General features: G+C 38.8%; 2 protein-coding genes across 4 annotated transcripts; one reads left to right on the top strand and one right to left on the bottom strand.

The window, feature by feature from the left end:
- Positions 1-1,965: 1,965 nt before the first annotated feature.
- dnm1l (dynamin 1-like) lies at positions 1,966-13,315 on the top strand. 2 transcript variants are annotated; one of them, XM_034879694.1, is made up of 19 exons: positions 1,966-2,220; positions 3,757-3,901; positions 4,593-4,628; positions 5,290-5,336; positions 5,786-5,857; positions 6,022-6,108; positions 6,224-6,386; positions 6,588-6,708; positions 7,236-7,367; positions 7,605-7,811; positions 7,941-8,061; positions 8,146-8,301; positions 8,486-8,575; positions 8,665-8,757; positions 9,201-9,254; positions 10,592-10,768; positions 11,328-11,437; positions 11,572-11,731; positions 12,364-13,315. In XM_034879694.1, exons 1-19 carry the CDS (start codon positions 2,119-2,121, stop codon positions 12,418-12,420), a joined length of 2,130 nt encoding a protein of 709 aa, XP_034735585.1. In that variant the 5' UTR covers positions 1,966-2,118; the 3' UTR covers positions 12,421-13,315. The 2 variants fall into 2 exon arrangements, with proteins under 2 accessions (XP_034735585.1, XP_034735586.1); XM_034879695.1 differs by lacking the exon at positions 4,593-4,628 and having other exon boundaries at positions 1,967-2,220.
- Positions 13,046-18,986, bottom strand: tnnt2d (troponin T2d, cardiac). Of its 2 annotated transcripts, XM_034879758.1 has the most exons (13): positions 18,857-18,984; positions 17,835-17,889; positions 17,691-17,701; positions 17,591-17,608; positions 16,687-16,708; positions 16,509-16,566; positions 16,282-16,398; positions 16,124-16,201; positions 15,899-16,009; positions 14,540-14,652; positions 14,310-14,400; positions 13,915-13,952; positions 13,046-13,222 (listed from the first exon to the last, which is right to left on the bottom strand). In XM_034879758.1, exons 2-13 carry the CDS (start codon positions 17,870-17,872, stop codon positions 13,177-13,179), a joined length of 741 nt encoding a protein of 246 aa, XP_034735649.1. In that variant the 5' UTR covers positions 17,873-17,889; positions 18,857-18,984; the 3' UTR covers positions 13,046-13,176. The 2 variants fall into 2 exon arrangements, with proteins under 2 accessions (XP_034735649.1, XP_034735650.1); XM_034879759.1 differs by lacking the exon at positions 17,591-17,608 and having other exon boundaries at positions 18,857-18,986.
- Positions 18,987-19,300: the final 314 nt, after the last annotated feature.

The following is a 19,300-nucleotide window of genomic DNA, read 5'->3' as shown; positions in this document are numbered from 1 at the left end:
GTTGCAGTTAGCTCAGGAGAGAGACTGTATGGCATTAGGTGGTACAGCCCGAGACATAAACAATCCAATAAAATTGCCTTCTGCATTTGTGCTTTGCTTTTCCCTCCCTTGCACCGAACGCGTACCGAACCATGATGTCTGAAACGAGGTATGAACCGAACTGACTTTTGTGTTCCGTTCCACCCCTAAACAGTATACAATACAGTTGTATTGATAGGGTAATGGAAAGCCACATGGTTCAAATGCTGTGAAATTTGAGCACTGACGTTGATATCTGACATTGAGGCTCAGGATGGCAAACAGTGAACCCTCAGTTTTCTTAAGTCTAAGTTCAAATAAGCTATGTTTTGTCCAAGCTTTTACCTGTGGTTGCTCATTGACTTGTACATGATTGTAGTTTTTCCCTTACTGTTCAAACGAGCTGGCGGAGTATTTTGTCAGGGTTTTTTGCGCACCTTATTTGATAGTGTAATGTTACTGTTTGGAAAAATAAAACAATCATACATAATCTTTCACTCGTGTGTCGGTTGACTACTTCCTCCCTGTTGTTTGGACAGTTTTCAGTTCCTTTTGTATAGTTTTTGCCATTGTGTGTCTTAAAAAACAAAAGGTAAAAACAATAGAAGCCCGTGGAGTTTTAATTATGTCTGCAATGTCCACAAAAATCTGTGACCCTCCACGTGTTTGCTTGTTTGACTGCTGTTTGTACTACATCCTGTTGAAATATTCATGTACCCAACACTGCCAGTCACATTTTTTGAACCCCATATATTTGAGCACTTGTTGTTAAACCTAATTTAATTCAAATATTTGGTTAAATCAATGCAGTTGTAAAATATTTTTAAATCTGTATTGAGGCTATCTTTAATACAAAACAAGTGACAAATCATTTCTAAATCGCACAATAGTTTCTAGATGAAGAGTATTACATTTTAATTTCCAGTTACAATGCTTGAAATATAACCAAAAATCCTAAAATATGAATTAGCATGTTTGACTGGCATGGCGGACACAATTCACCAATTTAACTGTAAACTGACAATAGTTTGTACTACATGACATCTTATTGTACCAGTCACATGGTTTATTTTTGTATTTATTTTATATAACAGTGTAAACTATTGCTTTTTTATAAACACTGTAAGAATACTGCAGTCCTACAATGCTAAAGAAATATTATGTATAAGTACATCAATGTTCAGCACATTCTCTGAATCTGGTTAACTAGCTAGTTGATACAACCCCCATTATATTGTTTTCTTAACATATCTGTTACCTCAACTTTAAAACTGTAAAGTTACATGCTTCTTTCACATTGTAGTGCACGTGTTTATTTCCTATATTGATAGTGTTGTTTATAGTAAATGGCACCTTATTGTGTATAAAATGTGTTTTAAGAAATAAAAAGTAGAGACCAAAGTGAGCGTCCTTCTCTTTACTTATTTTTGAGCAAGACAAGAGAATATTGTTTATTCGTTACCAAAATGGGGCATATTCCATCTTTAAACATTTGTTTTGTTTTTTAAAACAACGTTGGTGATGCTTACTTGTGAGTCAGAATCATCAGACCACAGCTTACCAACGATATTTAAACGGATGACTTATTCAGGGTTAACGTTAGCTACATACTGTGAAGTTCCCATAAAAGTCAATTTTCTGTTTACCAGAAATTCGCCAGTTAGCTCATCTAAGCCCTTGACTATAAAGTAAATAAAGTTGTACCGTTATTAACTATGGTTTTTAACATATGGTTTCAGCATATGCATGTCTTTTCATGACTGCTTTCACATAAATATTTTGGTACTTACCTTAGTGACGGTTGCGGAGAGGAAAAATAATTGTCTTTATTTTCATTGGTAGAACACGAGTATGATGTCACCCGTAGATTATGTAGTTCAGCTAAAGTCAAACCCCGATCACAGTTGTGTTGAGTGGGACTCTATTAAACTACAACTCCCATGGTTGTACCCTGACCAACTGTGTGCGCAGTTGTTGGCAGATTCTCCAAAGAGACGCCAGTAGCTTTAGCCGTGAGACATTGAATGACTTTGTTGAACCCCTGTTTGACAGAGTACATTAACTTTCCTATTTGACAGGTCGGGACTAGTATCGAAGCTCATGGAGGCCCTCATACCTGTCGTAAACAAACTGCAGGATGTATTTAACACGGTCGGCACGGACATAATTCAACTGCCGCAGATAGTTGTTGTGGGAACTCAGGTGAGAAACGTCACTTTGCTTTATGCCTAGCAAGTAAGTTAGCCTGCGCCAACTTATTGTTTTGGCTAACTCTGGTATGTAAACCTCAATTTTTCTTTCAGTTCCATGCAGGTGTAGTACGCACAACTGTGTAGATTAGCGTGACATAAACGTAACCTTTTTAAATCTAAGCTAATTTACTTAGCAGCTCATAGCCTTAGCCCTAGTGATTTTACTTGCAGTATAAACAGAACGTACGTACGCTAACAATGTTTTTGGCTGACAGTTAACATTAAGGGAACGAGCATTTATCCCCATAGTCTTCAGATCACTATCCTAAAAGATTTCCTTCTTATTTAGATTATTTGTTATGGATTATTAAACGTACACACATTCCTCTCCTCACATTCACATTATCAGGTTTCTGGCTCTGTGAAAACATGATTTGCTATGTTGGATATTACAAATATGTTCCGTTAACACACACACACACACACACACACACACATACACACACACACACAAACAACATAATATTCTGAGGTATAATATAATGTTTATTAGATACACCTAGCTAAAACCAAAGCCTTGCAACAAGTCCTACATTAATACAGGGTTGTTATACTAACATCATTATAAATAGGGTGAAATACATATTACAAACACATAGGTAATACACAGTATAATTCAACAGCAATACAAACTACTAAGGACCATGAAGTTGGATCAACACCTTTCTTCTTCTCTTATACACTGTCCCCCTAACCACATTCCGTTAACAAAGCCTAATTGGTCCTCTAATAGGATGTGTCTGTCTCAGAGCTTTTGGCAAGCGTCTGATGGTGTTTCAGTGACATGGAAAGTCAAGGGATATTTTAAATGCCTGATTTGTTATGTTTGTCCTTGCAAGGGCTTCACAAAGGCCCAGTTCTGTAAATACTTTGAGTTAGAGACTGTTAACAGATACCTGATGCCAAGTATTTCTTATCTCTGTCAGGTCTATTAATAAGCCTATTATTATCAGTCAAAACAACATTAGGTTTACTGCTACAGAGGATGTAACTGATTACATTTTAGTCCTCCTCTCCTACTGGGGAAATCAGCACCATTCCAATTAAGAGCTCAATCACACAATAAACCAGAAATGTCCTCTTAGTTGCACCTGGTGCTTGTGTGAATGAAAACTGTACAGTTGAAGATGCTACCAGGTTTGTTCTCGATCAGTGTGTGACGTTCAGCACTGCTAACTTCACCTCAATACCCTGGGCCAGCTGAAAGGACTACCCCCAAAGCAGGAACATTTTTAGGGCCTACATGAGGTCTTTTAGGCAGAATGCAAAATGGAAAAAAGTTCTTTGTTGTGACAACTAGCTAAAAGTGTTGAAATAACCCATAAAGAAGTACTGTCAATTGGTCAACCTCAGCACAGTGTTTTTTGTCTGCTCAATAATAAGACAGAATTCTCTTGTTAAGCTTGTCATTAATACTTCCCACTAATGGTGTTGTTTATGATGATGACAACGTTGTTGTTGTTGTTGTTGTTGTTGTTGTTTTCAGAGCAGTGGGAAGAGTTCAGTTTTAGAGAGCCTGGTTGGCAGGGACGTCCTGCCACGTGGCACTGGCATCGTCACACGCCGGCCCCTCATCCTACAGCTAGTGCACATCGATCCAGAGGACCGCAGAAAGTCCAGTGAAGAGAATGGTAACATCATTGTCCTCTCTGTTATTTCTGTACAAATTATATTCAATATTTTTACATATACACAATTTACAGTACATGCATTATAGGCCGGTGCTGGATTTTTTTTTGGGGCGTGTTTTAAAAAAAATTAGGTAAAGATGACCCTGTTTATAAATGACCTCAAAACCAGTTTAACTTTTCCGTACTGCAATTTCAACTTACTTATCAGCCACATTTACACTAATATGATACATCATCAATAAGCTATCTGCTGATTTATTACCCTGGCAAAATATGATAACACCATATTGGGAAATGTAGCAGACTAAGTGGTGTACCACTACAATCCACTTTCTCATGTTCACTTTCGTTTTTCATGAGAAATCTCTGCTACAGTGCTATAATAATTATATATTCAACTATGGAATGCTTTTAAATCGTAAAAAGCATAGCAGTTTAACGTAGCACTATCTACCCACCTCTCAGTGGAAAAAACAGCGGGGACATTTCCCACACTTTTATTTTACTGGTCAGCTAATAGGATGTGGCGGTCTCAGACCTTTGGGCATGAGTCTGATGGTGTTACAGTGAGACTTGTCCTGTTCCAAGGTTCGGCATTTATTCAACACAGTTCTCTGGTAAAGGCCTTACGGTCAGGCAGGAGCTGCGGATAGCCAGGCTAACCATTTTGTCTCCTGTCATTTCTCTTTAGCCACAGAATCCAAGAAAAATGGACGCCTTTACAGAGGTCTCCTTTTGCTTGTTCTTTGCCTTACTGTGTTGTATATTACATAACCTCCCAGTCTTTTTTTGCCCATTCTACCCAATCCTGCTTGTATTTGTGTAGCTTTTTCCAAGCTGCCAAACCATGTGGCTTCATTTTATTCAGTTCAAGCTCTCCCCTCAATTTAGGCTGGTCTCTGTCAGTTGAAGTTAGACAAAGTAAATGAGCAGAATCCTGTCAAATAATTTTGGGCTTAGTTTTACATTTTTCAAACTATCCCTGTGATGTCCTCAAAAAAGAGATTCCTCTAAGATGACAGACTCCACCCATGAAATTAGGTTGATTCCTTGTTTTTGTTGCAATGCTAGTTATTGCTTTACTTTTTTTTTCTAGGTCCCTGCTTCCAAAAGTGCACGTGTTTTGTTTTTTTGCTTTAGGTTTTTTATTTGCTTGCATGACTGTTTTCTGAAAACAGCAGTTGTTCATCTGTGTTTTTTTTATTTTCTATTCTTTTTTACTCTTCAGCTATGGAATTTTGCTCTGAGGAGTTTTTCCATCCCATTTTTGCTAACAACAATATCCTCTTATGAAAAATAGTGCTGGTAATAATAGAAACAGTGACCTCAAAGCCACAGCTGTTATATTAGTAACTGAAACATCTGTCCTCAACTTTTTATTTCGGCAGGAATTGACGGAGAGGAATGGGGCAAATTTCTACACACCAAAAACAAGGTAGAGTTGTCACCCTCATGTCCTCAGTCTTGTTTGCCAGATAACAATAATAGCAGTACTGCGTCTCATGGAGTACCCTTGTTCTGGATCCTGTATTGATTCACTGACATTTATGGATTAGCTACTCGAAGACATTCTGTGGCATGTTTACTGTATTTTGCCTATTCTGTATTGAGATCAGGCACATATGTGTTTAGCTGTTTGGCAAATGTCCTCCAAGACCGAATCGTGTCTCTTGAGGTGCACATTCATTACGTTTTAACAAAGAGTCCCTTTATATGTGCTGATGGCCTCATGACACTAAACAGGAAGTGTCTTTGAAAACAAACTCTGTCATGTCCTATTTTTTGTCAATCTATGTTGTAATTGTTGTTTGAATATCAGGAGCCGCTGCTTGCGTTGTTGTTGCTAACATATTGGGGTCTTTCATGGTTAAATTGCTCTTCCAGATCTACACAGATTTTGAGGAGATCAGGCAAGAAATTGAAGCAGAAACACAAAGAATTTCTGGCAATAACAAGGTATGTTTATTATGACCATTAAGAGGAAACTAAAAGTTGCCAGACGAGAAATGATCTCCATGGATAAACTGGATGGTCTCTAAACATCAGCATCAAACTGAGATTTTAGTCAACCTCTGAGGCCAAATCAGCCATCAGTAACCAAAGTTTTCTTTTTTTTTCAGGGTATTAGTAATGAACCCATTCACCTGAGAATCTTCTCACCACACGTTGTGAACCTTACATTGGTGGACCTTCCTGGCATTACAAAGGTGAGATAAGTTTCCCCTTTGCTTTCCCGTGTCCAGCGCTCTATGTACTCTAAATGATCCTGCTAATGAATTTCATGGTTGAAGTCAAAGTGTGTGTGTGTATTTGTTAAAACAGGTACCGGTGGGTGACCAACCCAAAGACATAGAGCTGCAGATCAGAGAATTGATCTTCAAGTACATCTTCAACCCCAACTCCATCATCCTGGCTGTGACTGCTGCCAATACAGACATGGCAACCTCCGAGGCCCTGAAAGTAGCTCGCGAGGTTGACCCTGATGGTAAATGGCCTTCTTTTTTTATTCTTCCTTCACTTTCTTCTGTTCATGAGATTTTCCTGATCTGAATCAAAGATTGAGGGTGTTGTATGCTATACAGATTTTAAAGCCCCTTGAAGACATTTTGAGATATTGGGCTCTGCATTTCCTGCCTCAGTCTTGTTGTTTTTTGAAGGCAGTTATGTATGATTTCTCTGTCTTCAGGCAGGAGGACGCTAGCAGTGGTGACCAAGCTGGATCTGATGGATGCTGGCACGGATGCCATGGATGTGTTGATGGGCAGGGTCATTCCTGTCAAACTGGGTTTAATTGGAGTCGTTAATAGGTAACAGTGCACTTCTCTGCCACATTACTCTAGGTAGTTTGTTAGAATGGAAGTAAGGTAAGAAGGAACTAACATTATTATTGGCTTCGACACAATTTAAAAAAAAAAATACAAAGTTGAAAACAAATGGCAGGGACACAGTACCAACAAACAAGATTTTAAATAAATAAATACAGTACAAACCTCTCTGAAGGTAAAAAAGGTGGGAAGGATTTCTTATAATCTGGAAAGTTTCACTCTTTATGTTCAATTTACATTTATCATTTGGTTGCATCTGGAGCGTCCTTGCTTTTAACATAGCTATATTTGCTATCATTGCCATTTAAATGTATTGCTAAAATTCCGATTTTTATGACCATGTAGAAAATTAAATACCTTCCACTTGATTCTTATACACCATTTCCTTTGATATCACCTTGATCTGAGTTTGTGTCAGTGGTTGTTGGTAGTGGTCATGCACAACAGGCCATGTCTAAGACTAACTAACATCCATGACTATTACTTGTTTGTGTGTGCGTTGTGTGCAGGAGTCAGTTGGATATTAATCAGAAGAAGTTGGTGGCAGATGCCATCCGTGATGAATACGCCTTCCTACAAAAGAAATACCCCTCCCTTGCAAACAGAAATGGAACCAAATATCTGGCCAGAACGTTGAACAGGTATGGAGTTGGAATATATATATATATATATTGATATATCCCATGATGCATAGTGTCAAGTCTGTCAACAAATTGGAGGCAGTATTTCTGACAAGGCATGTGCGCTTAAAAGTGGCCCTACATAATGAAATAACGGGACATCCGCCCCGTCCTAGTACTACTAGATCTGTACTGTTTGGGCAGCAACCTCTTAGTTTCCCATTCAATGTGTAAACTGATTTCTTTATCGTATCATAGGTTACTCATGCACCACATCAGAGACTGTCTTCCTGATCTGAAGACGAGGATCAATGTGCTGGCATCGCAGTACCAGTCATTACTCAACAGTTATGGTGAACCTGTGGAGGACAAGAGTTCCACGTTGTTGCAGCTCATCACCAAGTTTGCTGCAGAGTACTGCCACACCATAGAGGGCACAGCTAAATACATTGAGACAACTGAACTGTGAGTTACACAATTTCATAATTACATTTACCTTCATACACCACTATGGGGTGCTAGCGTCAATACAATTCTAAATGCTCAAGTTAATTCTTCCTGTATGTTAATGTAGTTTCCACTCCTTTCTTTCAGATGTGGTGGAGCGAGAATCTGTTACATATTTCATGAAACATTTGGTCGCACATTGGAGTCAGTAGATCCTCTGGGTGGTCTGACAACCATCGATGTGCTGACAGCAATCAGAAATGCAACGGTGGGTCTCTGCTTCCTCTTTAACTTGTAATCTGTGTTGTAAATGGCATCTTTTGAAGACTTATAGTTTCATTGGGTTTGACAGGGCCCGAGGCCTGCTTTATTTGTGCCCGAGGTTTCCTTTGAGTTGTTGGTGAAGCGACAGGTCAAGCGCCTGGAGGATCCCAGTCTGCGCTGCGTAGAGCTGGTTCACGAGGAGATGCAGAGGATTATCCAGCACTGCAGCAACTACAGCACACAGGTGAGAAACACGGTCACACATACACAGATACACATTACAACAACTAAAGCACAGAGGCGTGCTGTAAATCCACAAAACTGTTGTCACCTCTTTCCCGCTCTGGACTAACCACACCATTCTACTAGAGTATTCAATACAAACAAACCCTAAGTATGACAATGGTGACAATGCTTTATCTCTGCAGGAGTTGCTGAGGTTTCCAAAGCTCCATGATGCCATAGTAGAAGTGGTCACCTCGTTACTCAGAAAGAGGCTCCCAGTCACCAATGAAATGGTCAGAACCTGCTAAAACTAAATACCTCTGAGCATTTAAAGGGATGTTTATGGACTTCCTAATTGTCATTAATCAATATATATTTTCAGGTTCACAACCTGGTTGCCATTGAGTTGGCCTATATCAACACAAAGCACCCTGATTTTGCCGATGCCTGTGGCCTCATGAACAATAACATAGAGGTAAGACACCGTCACACTCCTTTGAATGGAAGCTAACTTATTAATGCATCTTTTACATGGTGTTTACAGAGTTAAAAGTGAGCACTTATTGACTTACGTTCACATTTTTTTCTGCTGCCCCTTAAGTGGCCAGGAAAATTGCGAGGTGAACTTGGATCTCAGCCTGATCATGCTAACTGTGTCATTTCTCAGCTTTAATTGTTTAACATTACAAATCTCATCGTGGAGAACAGCAAAACTACAGTCATCTAATCTATGTAAGATGCTCAGCAGCAAATTTTCTGTAAAACCTTTTACATAACATTATGTTAAGTTAAACCAATGTTAAAGAAAACCTTTTCCCCAAAGAGAGCAAAAAGCTTGTCTTATCAAACAATATATCAATGTATGTACCTAATATATTAAGGCACGGAACACTGTTGAGTTGCATTTCTTTTTCATAGGAGCAGAGACGCAACAGAATGAGAGACCTGCCTTCTGCTGTCCCCAGAGACAAGGTACAGCCAGTCTTCACGATTTTTTCAGTTTTTTGACTTTAATAACAGATCTTTTACAACTGCTTATGCAGACAAAGATTCAGTCCACTTTCCCTAAAGAATTAACCAACTCCGCAATTCTATAATTGTGGCCGTATTAAAGGCCCCTTCCACCCAGTAGTACTTCCTGTCCAACAGTTAACGTTCTATCTAAAACAGAGAATGGGGGTGTGGATAATAGTTGGACATGACCATGGCAACCATATTGCAGCTACAGAATCTTGGAAAACTGCAGTATGGCACTTAATGTAAACAATTTACTGTTTATCAAACCACAAAGGAGTCAAGAATTGGCACAACACATACCATCTCTCTCTCTCCCTCCCTCTTGGTGAGGCGGTTTTATGGCTGAACACCGCAGGTTAGATAGACATGTTGTGGACATTTTGAAGTGCTCCGTGCACCAGCATTGTCCGCTCTCGCCTGAGGCACCAGCACCAACGCTGCACCGGGCTGCACTGTGATTCTTTTTATTCTCCAACGGGACTATGTCTTATCGCTCCATAGAGATGTTATCCGTGTCACGGGAGGATGACGTATGCCCTGCAGATTCTACTGTCAGACGTCGTCTTACCGTTTTTAGTTGTGTTTTTTTTTTTTTACTTGGAGCAAAAAATTAAGGTATTGGTCAGAACATATTTGAACTGACTCAAAAAAATATGTAGTGTCAAAATATACCTTTTACATGTATTTGATTATGTTTTAACAGCTGTATACTACAATCGCTGTATGGCTGTGATTTCTATACTTGTTGTTCGGTATGACTCAGGTAAAACTCTTTGTGAAACATTAAGAAACACAGAGAAGAATCACCATAGAACTTTGTTTTATTATCCAGTTTGATAGTGAGTCATAACGGAAAAAAACGTGAAGAAAGCTAAATTACATATTATGTACAGTTTATCTATCGGTGCATAAACTCCGCTACTCGCCGATACCAATACCAGCATTTTAGACTGTATTTAGATAGCAAAATATCTCTTTTTGGGATCTATATTTTCCTATCATCAATCATTTATGTGCTCTACCTGTCAGGGTTTCAGTTCTAAGTTAGAAGAATGAGCAATACTCAGATGAACTTCTTTAAAGTAAAGAAGGCTTGGGCATGCTAGTAATTGAAACAATTTTAAGTTAACATTCATTTTCTTTACCTCTGTGCACTGGGTGGATAGTGTATTAACCTTAATTACACGTGATGCATTTCCTGCTTGTGTGTGTGTGCGTGTGCGTGGTCAGGTGTGCATGGTCATGTGCAGGATTCATCCTACATCCTTACCCCGTCTCTCTCCTCCCCTTAGGCAGCTGCCAGTGGCGCTCAGAGCGGTGCTGCCAGCGAGCAGACAGACGGCGGGACGGGGAACTGGAGGGGCATGTTGAAGAAGGGAGAGGATGGACCAGCTACTGACAGAGCCATGCTCCAGGCCCCACTCCATGCAAACCCACATAAGGGCTATGCTGTCAACCTGCTAGATGTGGTAAGAAATTTGCATTTGTAGATACGTATAGGGTCGTGACTAGCCTGACATCTTCATACTCAAATTCTAGTCTTATACTGCTCCATTGGGCTGTGAATATGGGACGTGTTTCTACCGAACCAGGAAAGAAAATGCCTCAGCACTCAATTGGATAGATCTACAACCAATCAGAACCACGTATGTGACGTATGTTGAGCAATGTTGTCGACAGAACAGAACTGCTAGCTACCGCTGATGTTAGCTACAGAGTTAATACGTTTTTTAACAAAGCATAATAGTATCTGATAAAAAATAAAAAACACTTTTAATAAAAAATATATTTCACACTGTGTTAACGTTCTGTTTGGGGCGCAATGTTACGAATTACACTGTTAACCACATACATTGTCATTTAATATATTGTTAACACAGATTTTTATTCTTATTGTATAACGTCAACTGAGAATTTCAGGAAAACATAGTCATGGAAATTTAATTTATTTTAAAGTCCAACTGAATGATTCCGGTTTTGTAGTAAAAAAAAAAAAAAAATATGTCAATGTGTTTTTTTCATTGCCAGCCTGTTCCAGTGTCCAGGAAGTTGTCTTCTCGGGAGCAGAGGGACTGCGAGGTCATTGAGAGACTCATCAAGTCATACTTCCTTATTGTACGGAAGAACATCCAGGACAGGTACATGTGTAATCAGTCTTCCTTTTTTTTTTTTTTTTTTACCCACCATGATTCCATTTTTGTAATAGTGACATGATTGGTTCCTTCTCATGTGCTGTACTGTCTCTTCCCGCTCTGTTGTTGTCTGGCTTCAGTGTGCCGAAGGCTGTGATGCACTTCCTGGTGAACCATGTGAAGGACTGCCTGCAGAGTGAGCTGGTGGGTCAGTTATACAAGACGGGCCTGCTGGATGACCTGCTCACAGAGTCCGAGGACATGGCTCAGAGACGCAACGAGGCCGCTGACATGCTCAAGGTAACAGGTTCATTAAGTGTCACAATGGACTGGATCAGTCATACGCTCATTGAAACATTTACTTTTTATATTTTATCAAAGTGAAAAAGGGTTGAATTCTTGCACAATGTCTGCACTGAGTTTTGGTCATTGTCCTAGGCTTGTTTAGACATTAACTTTATTTACTTTACAACATCTGCTGTCATCGCTCTACGTTTATCTGAGGTTTCGGGAGTTTGAGTTAAGACATATCAAGTAGATTTCTTCTTACTCTTATGAGGTTTTTGCCCAGAAAGAGTACCCTGGATTGTGTCCTCTATCGCTTATATTGTAAACACATTAGGAAGAAATCTTTTAATGTGTTACAGAGCACCTGCCTTAAAGGTCCCATGACATGGTGCTCTTTGGATGCTTTTATATAGACCTTAGTGGACCCTTAATATTATATCTGAAGTCTCTTTCCCAAAATTCAGCCTTGGTGCAGGAGTACAGCCACTAGAGCCAGTCTCACGATGAGCTTTTTTTTAGCATGTGCCATTTCTGAGACTGTAGCTTTTGAGGAGGAGAGGTAGAGGCTATTGGAATAATTTTGAGATTGAGGATTTACACTCTTTATATATTTATATAAATATTTTTTTCATCTCGATTTCCAGGCGTTGCAGAAAGCCAGCCAGGTGATTGCAGAAATCCGAGAAACCCACCTGTGGTGAGGGCAGTCTCTCTTTATCCCCCATGAGCCATCCAGAACCTTCTGCTGTGTCTGCCAGCACCTCAGACGGAGAGACGAACAACCTAAAAAATGCACTGTTGTGGATATGTGTATAAAAAAATAGTAACATAGTTTTAATGTAAAGTAAGGACTTGGATTAAATGAAGAGCAGTACATATCAGCTCCTCATCATCAGCATCACTCATACTCTTGACCTAGTTATTATATTTTTCTTATGTATTTGAAACCATAAATAAATAAATGTTATGCATCACCACTATGTGGAGCATTGAGAAGGAATGTGTGCTCTTAATGCTGCAACATGTAGTTGCTCCCTTTATCATGTCAATTATTTTATTAGATGTTGATAAAATAATGTGTTCAATAAACGTACTTAAATTAGATTTTTTTTTTTTTGGCAAAAAGGCCCCACAATTTCGTTTGTTTTGTGTTAACAGTTTTGTTTTTATGCAGACATGGAACTAGTCTTCATCACACCCATATTTGCTCCTTTGTTTACATGTTTCAACAAGGCTGCTTAAAGTGTTAAAAAGTGGGTAACAATGTGTTATGGGACTGTATATTTGACTTAATTATACAGAAACAGACAATCTGCATAGTTTTCAGAGTGGATGTAATGATTTATTTATTGTTTTGATATGATAATGACATGTAACCCAACACAACAGAACAATGGTGAAATGGCCACATATAATAGACCCGTCGTGGTCTGCTTCGTCCTGGTCTGGCTGCTCCTCTACCTCAGCCGGCCACCCATCTTGCCCTTGCCACGTCCTTTGGCACTGAAAGGATGCAGAGAAACATGAATGCCAAATGCCACGCACTGGTTTTAGGACAAGTGGAGGTCATTTAATTGCAGCACACAAACAATAAATGCACAAAACAGTGAATGACCAGTGTATTTCGGTTTGTACAGTATTAATGTTAAATACAGGCATATTCTCTGTCTCAGACGTGTTAAGACATTTGCTTAAATCAAAATTGTAAGAATACAGCTAATTGTATCACTAAAGCTTGAGTATTTGTCACATTAAGGACTGCAAATAAAATTACCATTTATTTCTGTTTTTTTTTTAAAAGAGATCTATTCAGATATGTATCCAAGTATGCAGTCATGAGTAATTATGCAACTTCAGCAGGAAGCTTTTTGCCTCTGCTACCATGCAGAACCTACCAATGCAACATTAAAACCATGATGGCCATATGAAAAAAAGTGAGCAAGAACATTCCCAATGAGTTGCCAGTGTTTGAGATGGTTACAGAACGATTGGTCTCACAGAGGGTTGTGGCTCATCTATATTCTGACTGTTTGAATTGTGCTTTAACGTTTATAGAATTTACATTAGTGGTTGTACTTCATGATCTCTGATCCTTCCATAGCTATAATAATGGATATATGTGAAATGGCAGGGAGTAGATATTGGTATAATGGAAAGAAGGAGCCCATTTTGGAGATGGGGGTTTGTGTATTTACCTCTGGTGGTCCTGGACTCGAGCAAGAAGCTGGTTAATCTGCAAGAACACAAACCTTGCTAAGCCTTTTAAAGAGCACACATAATACCAGATAAGTCCAGAAGAGCTTGTCAGAAAGAACTGAAAAACCCTCTGATGACCCAGCAAGGACACCTGTCATTTGCCGGACACTTAAATCTTACTTCATGCACACACAAGCATGGACTGTTTCTCTTGAGTATATTTTCTACACTAGGAAATATGCTGACAACATAATTTATGACATGTCAAGTTAAAAGATGGTTGTTTTGTTTCTCCGGAGCTGTTTGTTGAGATCTCAGTCTTTTAGTTTCTCATAGAGGACCTCATCACCAAGTCAATTATTTCCACTGTTTTGTTGTGTGCTGGATGACTTACATCGTATTTCTGCTTTTTGAGTTTTTCACCGAGATCAAACTTCTCAGCTTCCAGTCCCATCAGCCACTGCCACAGCTCATTGGCCTTCTCCCTAAACACAAACAACCAGAGGTCATATTAATAGAATTTAATATCCAATGATACCAAAGATTTGCATAACCAAAATCCATTGACAGGATTCATCATTTGAGACATGGTGTACTGTACAGTAATACACAGCTTTGACATACTTGAGTTTTTCCTCGTTCAGATGATCCACGTTTAAAGCCTTCCTGCGGTCAGCCAGGATCTTCTTCTTCTTCTCTCTCTCAGTTTGCTTCTTGGCTCCTTTTCTGTTATCAGTCTGTATTGGCCATAAAGCAGAAGTACACATAAGTCAATCTGAATGCAACAAAAAAAGTAGATGTAGAAGTAGTTTTTTTTTTTTTATCATCTTTTTTTCTACAAGGGATTGATCAACTTTTCTTAAAGCTACTAAATGGTTTTTATGTACTATGCTAAGAGTTATGATACTTTGCTTAAGTAAATGTAGTGATGGTTGTATTGTTATACACCACGTCAGACTAATTACTGTATTTTACTGTATTATCTTTACTGCTGCGTTTACACTATGTGAAAGACACATTTCAGTGTTGTAGTTGGTCATGTTGATGTAACTTATTTTGTTTGTTTCTAAACTAAACTGTAAGGTAAATGTAGTAAAAAGTACATGTCCTTCTCAATAGTAGTGGAGTAGAAGTATAACAGCATCAAATGGAAATACCGTAATTAAAGTACATGTACCTCAAAATCACTGTAATTACATAACTTTGTACCTTTAGCCAGTTTTTTCTATCTACATTCTTGCTCCATTAATTGTATTTTCATTCATGTTATGTTCATTTAAGCTCCCATATTTTCTTCAATTTCAGGTACCTACTACTAGAACATGTTTCCATACTTTAATGTTCAAAAAACACATTATTTTTTATTCATACTTTCTGTCTGAATGCACTTGTATTTTCTGTCTGAAACGCTGCGTTTGGCGCCTGTCTCTTTAAGCCCCCTCCTGAAATAGCCCACTCTGCTCGGATTGGTCAGTGTTTCCGTTTATTCTGCATCTGCACGTTCTGTAGGCACTGTAGTGGCACTTTCTACCTACATATTTGTGTCCTGATGGCTCGCCACTGTTTCTGAATACGGGCTGTGTGCATTTCTCTGTGAACTGAGCTTTTTGATCATTAAAAAGTACAGCACCTCAACCTATTTTAGAATAAAAAAGACATAATTCTCACTTTTTACAGTATGGGACCTTTAAGTTTTGTACTCAAACTATTTTGGAAAGGTAAAAAAGAACAAAGCTCACAGTGATGCTGTTATGGACGGGAGGGCATTACGTCACCACTTCTGGTGACGTAATGCTGAATGTTGCTGAATAGAAGAGACGTTAGTCTAACAGTCCAACAAAATGAGTTATAAAGTAAAATACTTTTGTTTCCTTTTGTATTTGTATGTGTGTGGCTTCTACTTGAGTGGGGTTATTGAGTACTTTTTCGTTCCTGTATGGGTCATTATGCTTCACATTTATAGGTGATAGGAAGTTGAACGACCTTTTGTCCAGCACTGTACTGCGCGGTCATGTTTGACAGGGCCTTCTTCTTCTTGGCATCGTCATCATACTTCTTACGTTGCTCCTCTTGCTCCCTCCGCTCTTTTTCCTCCTGTATGCAGCACAAGAGGAAAGGAGAAGAAAATGGTGTCATTTCATGTTGTCTGGTATGATATGCTACATGAGGATATTGAGGATATGAGTTGAATGAACACTGCAATCATACCGCAAGTCTGGCCTGCCTCTCCTTCTCTCTCTCAGCCCGGACCCTCTGCTGCTCTGCTCTCTCGGCACGTCGTTTCTCCTATAAAATTAAACATGCACTTGTCATTGTGATTTGGAACAAACAAAACACACCAGTTTCTTTTTGATTGACAAACTCACAATTCTGTTAACGAGAGTGATGAGCTCTTCTTCCTCTTTCTTCCTCTGGATAAAGTGAGCCTCGATCAGAGACTGCAGCTCAGACAGATCCTTCTCCTGGCGTTTCCTGTGGATGTCCTGCGGTCAGGAAAACAAATCAGGGAAACCAGAATGGAGCAGTCGTTTGCCAAATCTTATCCAGATGGATGTTAATATTAAGAGGGAAGCATTTAATGAGCTTTACTCACATCAAAATCCACTTTTTCACCATCAGGGATTTTTGGGGCAGCAATATTTGTCATGAACCTGTTGAAGTGAACAGTTCATTGTTATTATTATTATTGTTATTATTATTATTATTATTATTATTATTATTATTATTATTACTAAGTGGTGTTTTAACTGCTTAACTAAGGAAGAGCTTACTTTGGCTTGGGCTTTGACCCATCTGGTGTGAGGAAAAGGAAGACATGAAAAAATTAATGAGCGACGAGAAAGTGTTTATTGAAGCGGTCATTAAGTTAACTACGAGGAACTTTTAAGTACTTTTAAACATTTCTGAAACTGTTTCATTTTTCATCTGATTGTGGCAGGGTTGGATTAGTGGGTAGAGCAGGCGCACATATACTTGGAGCTTCATGCCTCGACCCACAGGTCCAGGGTTCAAATCTGACCTGTGACAATTCCCTGCATGCCAACCCCCTCTTGCACCCCTTTCCCCCCTAGCTGTCCGGTCAATTGAAGGCGGAAAAAGCCCCAAAAACTGGGCAGCACACAAGACAGATTTGGGCGTAACACCGGAAATGAAGTGTTTGAGTATCCAGCGAAGGTAAAAGGTAGCAGGATATTTCTCCATATAGACCTGTACTTCATTTTTATTTTGTGAGTTATCTGCTGCAGTTATGACTTATCCTGGGGCAGGGTCATTACAGAAAAAAAGGAAATTAAACGAAGAACAACTAAAAGCTAAAAGGGAAATTGACAGCCAACGGGCGAAATCCGAGTCCATCTCAGTCGGGCTTTCAACAGATGGAGGCAACTACAGGATTGTAAATAATTCAAAACTGAACCTGAATTGGCCCTCTTCCTCCTAGATAGGTATGCAATATGTCGATTTCATTCATAAAATAACTTTACAATGTGAAACGTGGTTGTACTCCATTTAGCAACCATACTGTATCATCTCCCGGTAATGCTAACTCTAAAAGATCTTAACGACAGCAGATCGTCCAAAGGTGCCGCCAAAAACACAAACTGAAAGTTCCTCGTTGCTGCTTAAACAAACTGTTGCATGAGATGGAAAAGGGAAATAAAACTACAGTTTTCTCACCTGTCACCTCTTCATGCGCTGATAATCAGGAACATAAATGATTAATGAAATAAAATGAGGTACAGTACATAAAAACATGATGCAGATGCAACTTTCTTACCTTCATCCTCTCTTCAGAAGATCAACAGTATTGACAAAAAGAATAAGAATAATATGAAAGTGCATACACAATTTGCAAAATCCAAAACCATAATAACATATTTTATCACCATGTGAAATTACAACAGTGCAAAAATGTACGTACTGAACTTCCTCCTCAATGACTTCTTCCGCGTCAGACATTTTGTTATGGATGAGCTCTGCAAAATGGATCCCTATTAGTTTATTTTTAGACTGGCAAAAATGTCCAATCATTAAACAACATAGCAGAGCATGAGATGGCCGCAGTTCACACCGTTTAAAATGACTGCCAGTACTGACCTTAATATCTCTGGTCCCTTTGGCAGTAGTGGAAAAAGTATTTTAATCTTTTACTGTTATGTCACAACAAATTACTCTGCTAAAAGTAAAAGTCCATGTAAGTCCCTTACAGTATTAGCAGCAAAATGTAATTAAGAACCAATAATGTTGCAAGCTGTAATGAGTATTTCAATGTTGCAGCTGAGATGCTGCTGTAATTACTTTTTTTTTTAAACTCACGTGTTTTGCATTTAAACTCGTAATCTGAAAGGTAACACTAAGCCTGGCTTTTACTACAGCCTTAAGGTAATGTAAGTGATATAATTGTATAACATAATAGAGATGTAGTGATGTAGAAAGTAGAAATAAAAATTAGCAAAAACACACGGAACCTCAACTTTTTATATTCAAGTATTCATGTAAATATATTGTAGTGTTCTTAAACTATTTTGTGTGAGCGGTTAGTGTTTAGTTTTAGAAAAGTAGTGAAAGAAAATCTAAAATGGGGTGAAGTAGTAGAGTAGCACAAAATAGAAATACTCCAGTAAAACACAACCTCAAACTTACTTAAGTAGAGTGTTCGTGCACATTGACTTTACTTGTTTTCCATGAAAGGTTACTCCACAAATATTTAGTTCATTTTGAGAGAGGTAAATGTCAATAGTATTGTATGCATTAACAGCAGTACCACCAGTGAGAAGTAAGTCATCTCGACCTTTGTGTGAGTGGTAATTGGATGCAAGTTCAGTTGTGTTCGGTGAGAAAAAAATGTAAATGTATGTGATACTTTAAGATCTTAGCAGGCAGTAAAGATGTTTCATTTCATTTTAATTTAAAGTATCAGGGCTGAAATAAGAGAGTCCTTACCTGTGACCCAGACAGATGAAGCTCAGGGGAAAGCAACAGATTTCATCTCCTTGAGGTTCACAAACAGGTTGAGCATCAAGGATACATGGCCCGGCCCTTCTTACTCATGTGACTGCAGCCCCTTATGGCTGGTCGGTCTATTGTTAGACAGGGCTCTGTCTCTCACACACACACGCATGCACACACGTACACAAACAGACACTGACACACACGCTTGCACGCACGCACGCACGCACAAACATGTTTACACCCATGTTTACACACATGCACACACACGTTCTTGCCACGGTACATTCTTGCCACGGTAAAATATCATTCATTCATTCAAGCTTTCACCACCCACTCACATTTCAACACACCAAAATTCAACACTACCTCTTAAAAGCTAAAAACAAAGAAACAGAACTATGACAAGTTTTTTTTGTCATTTATTTGTTTTGCTAA

Source organism: Etheostoma cragini, chromosome 8 (genome assembly GCF_013103735.1).
Source record: "Etheostoma cragini isolate CJK2018 chromosome 8, CSU_Ecrag_1.0, whole genome shotgun sequence".
NCBI lineage: Eukaryota > Metazoa > Chordata > Actinopteri > Perciformes > Percidae > Etheostoma > Etheostoma cragini.
The sequence above is the reverse complement of the archived record's forward strand: the minus strand, read 5'-3'. Positions and strand labels throughout refer to the sequence as shown.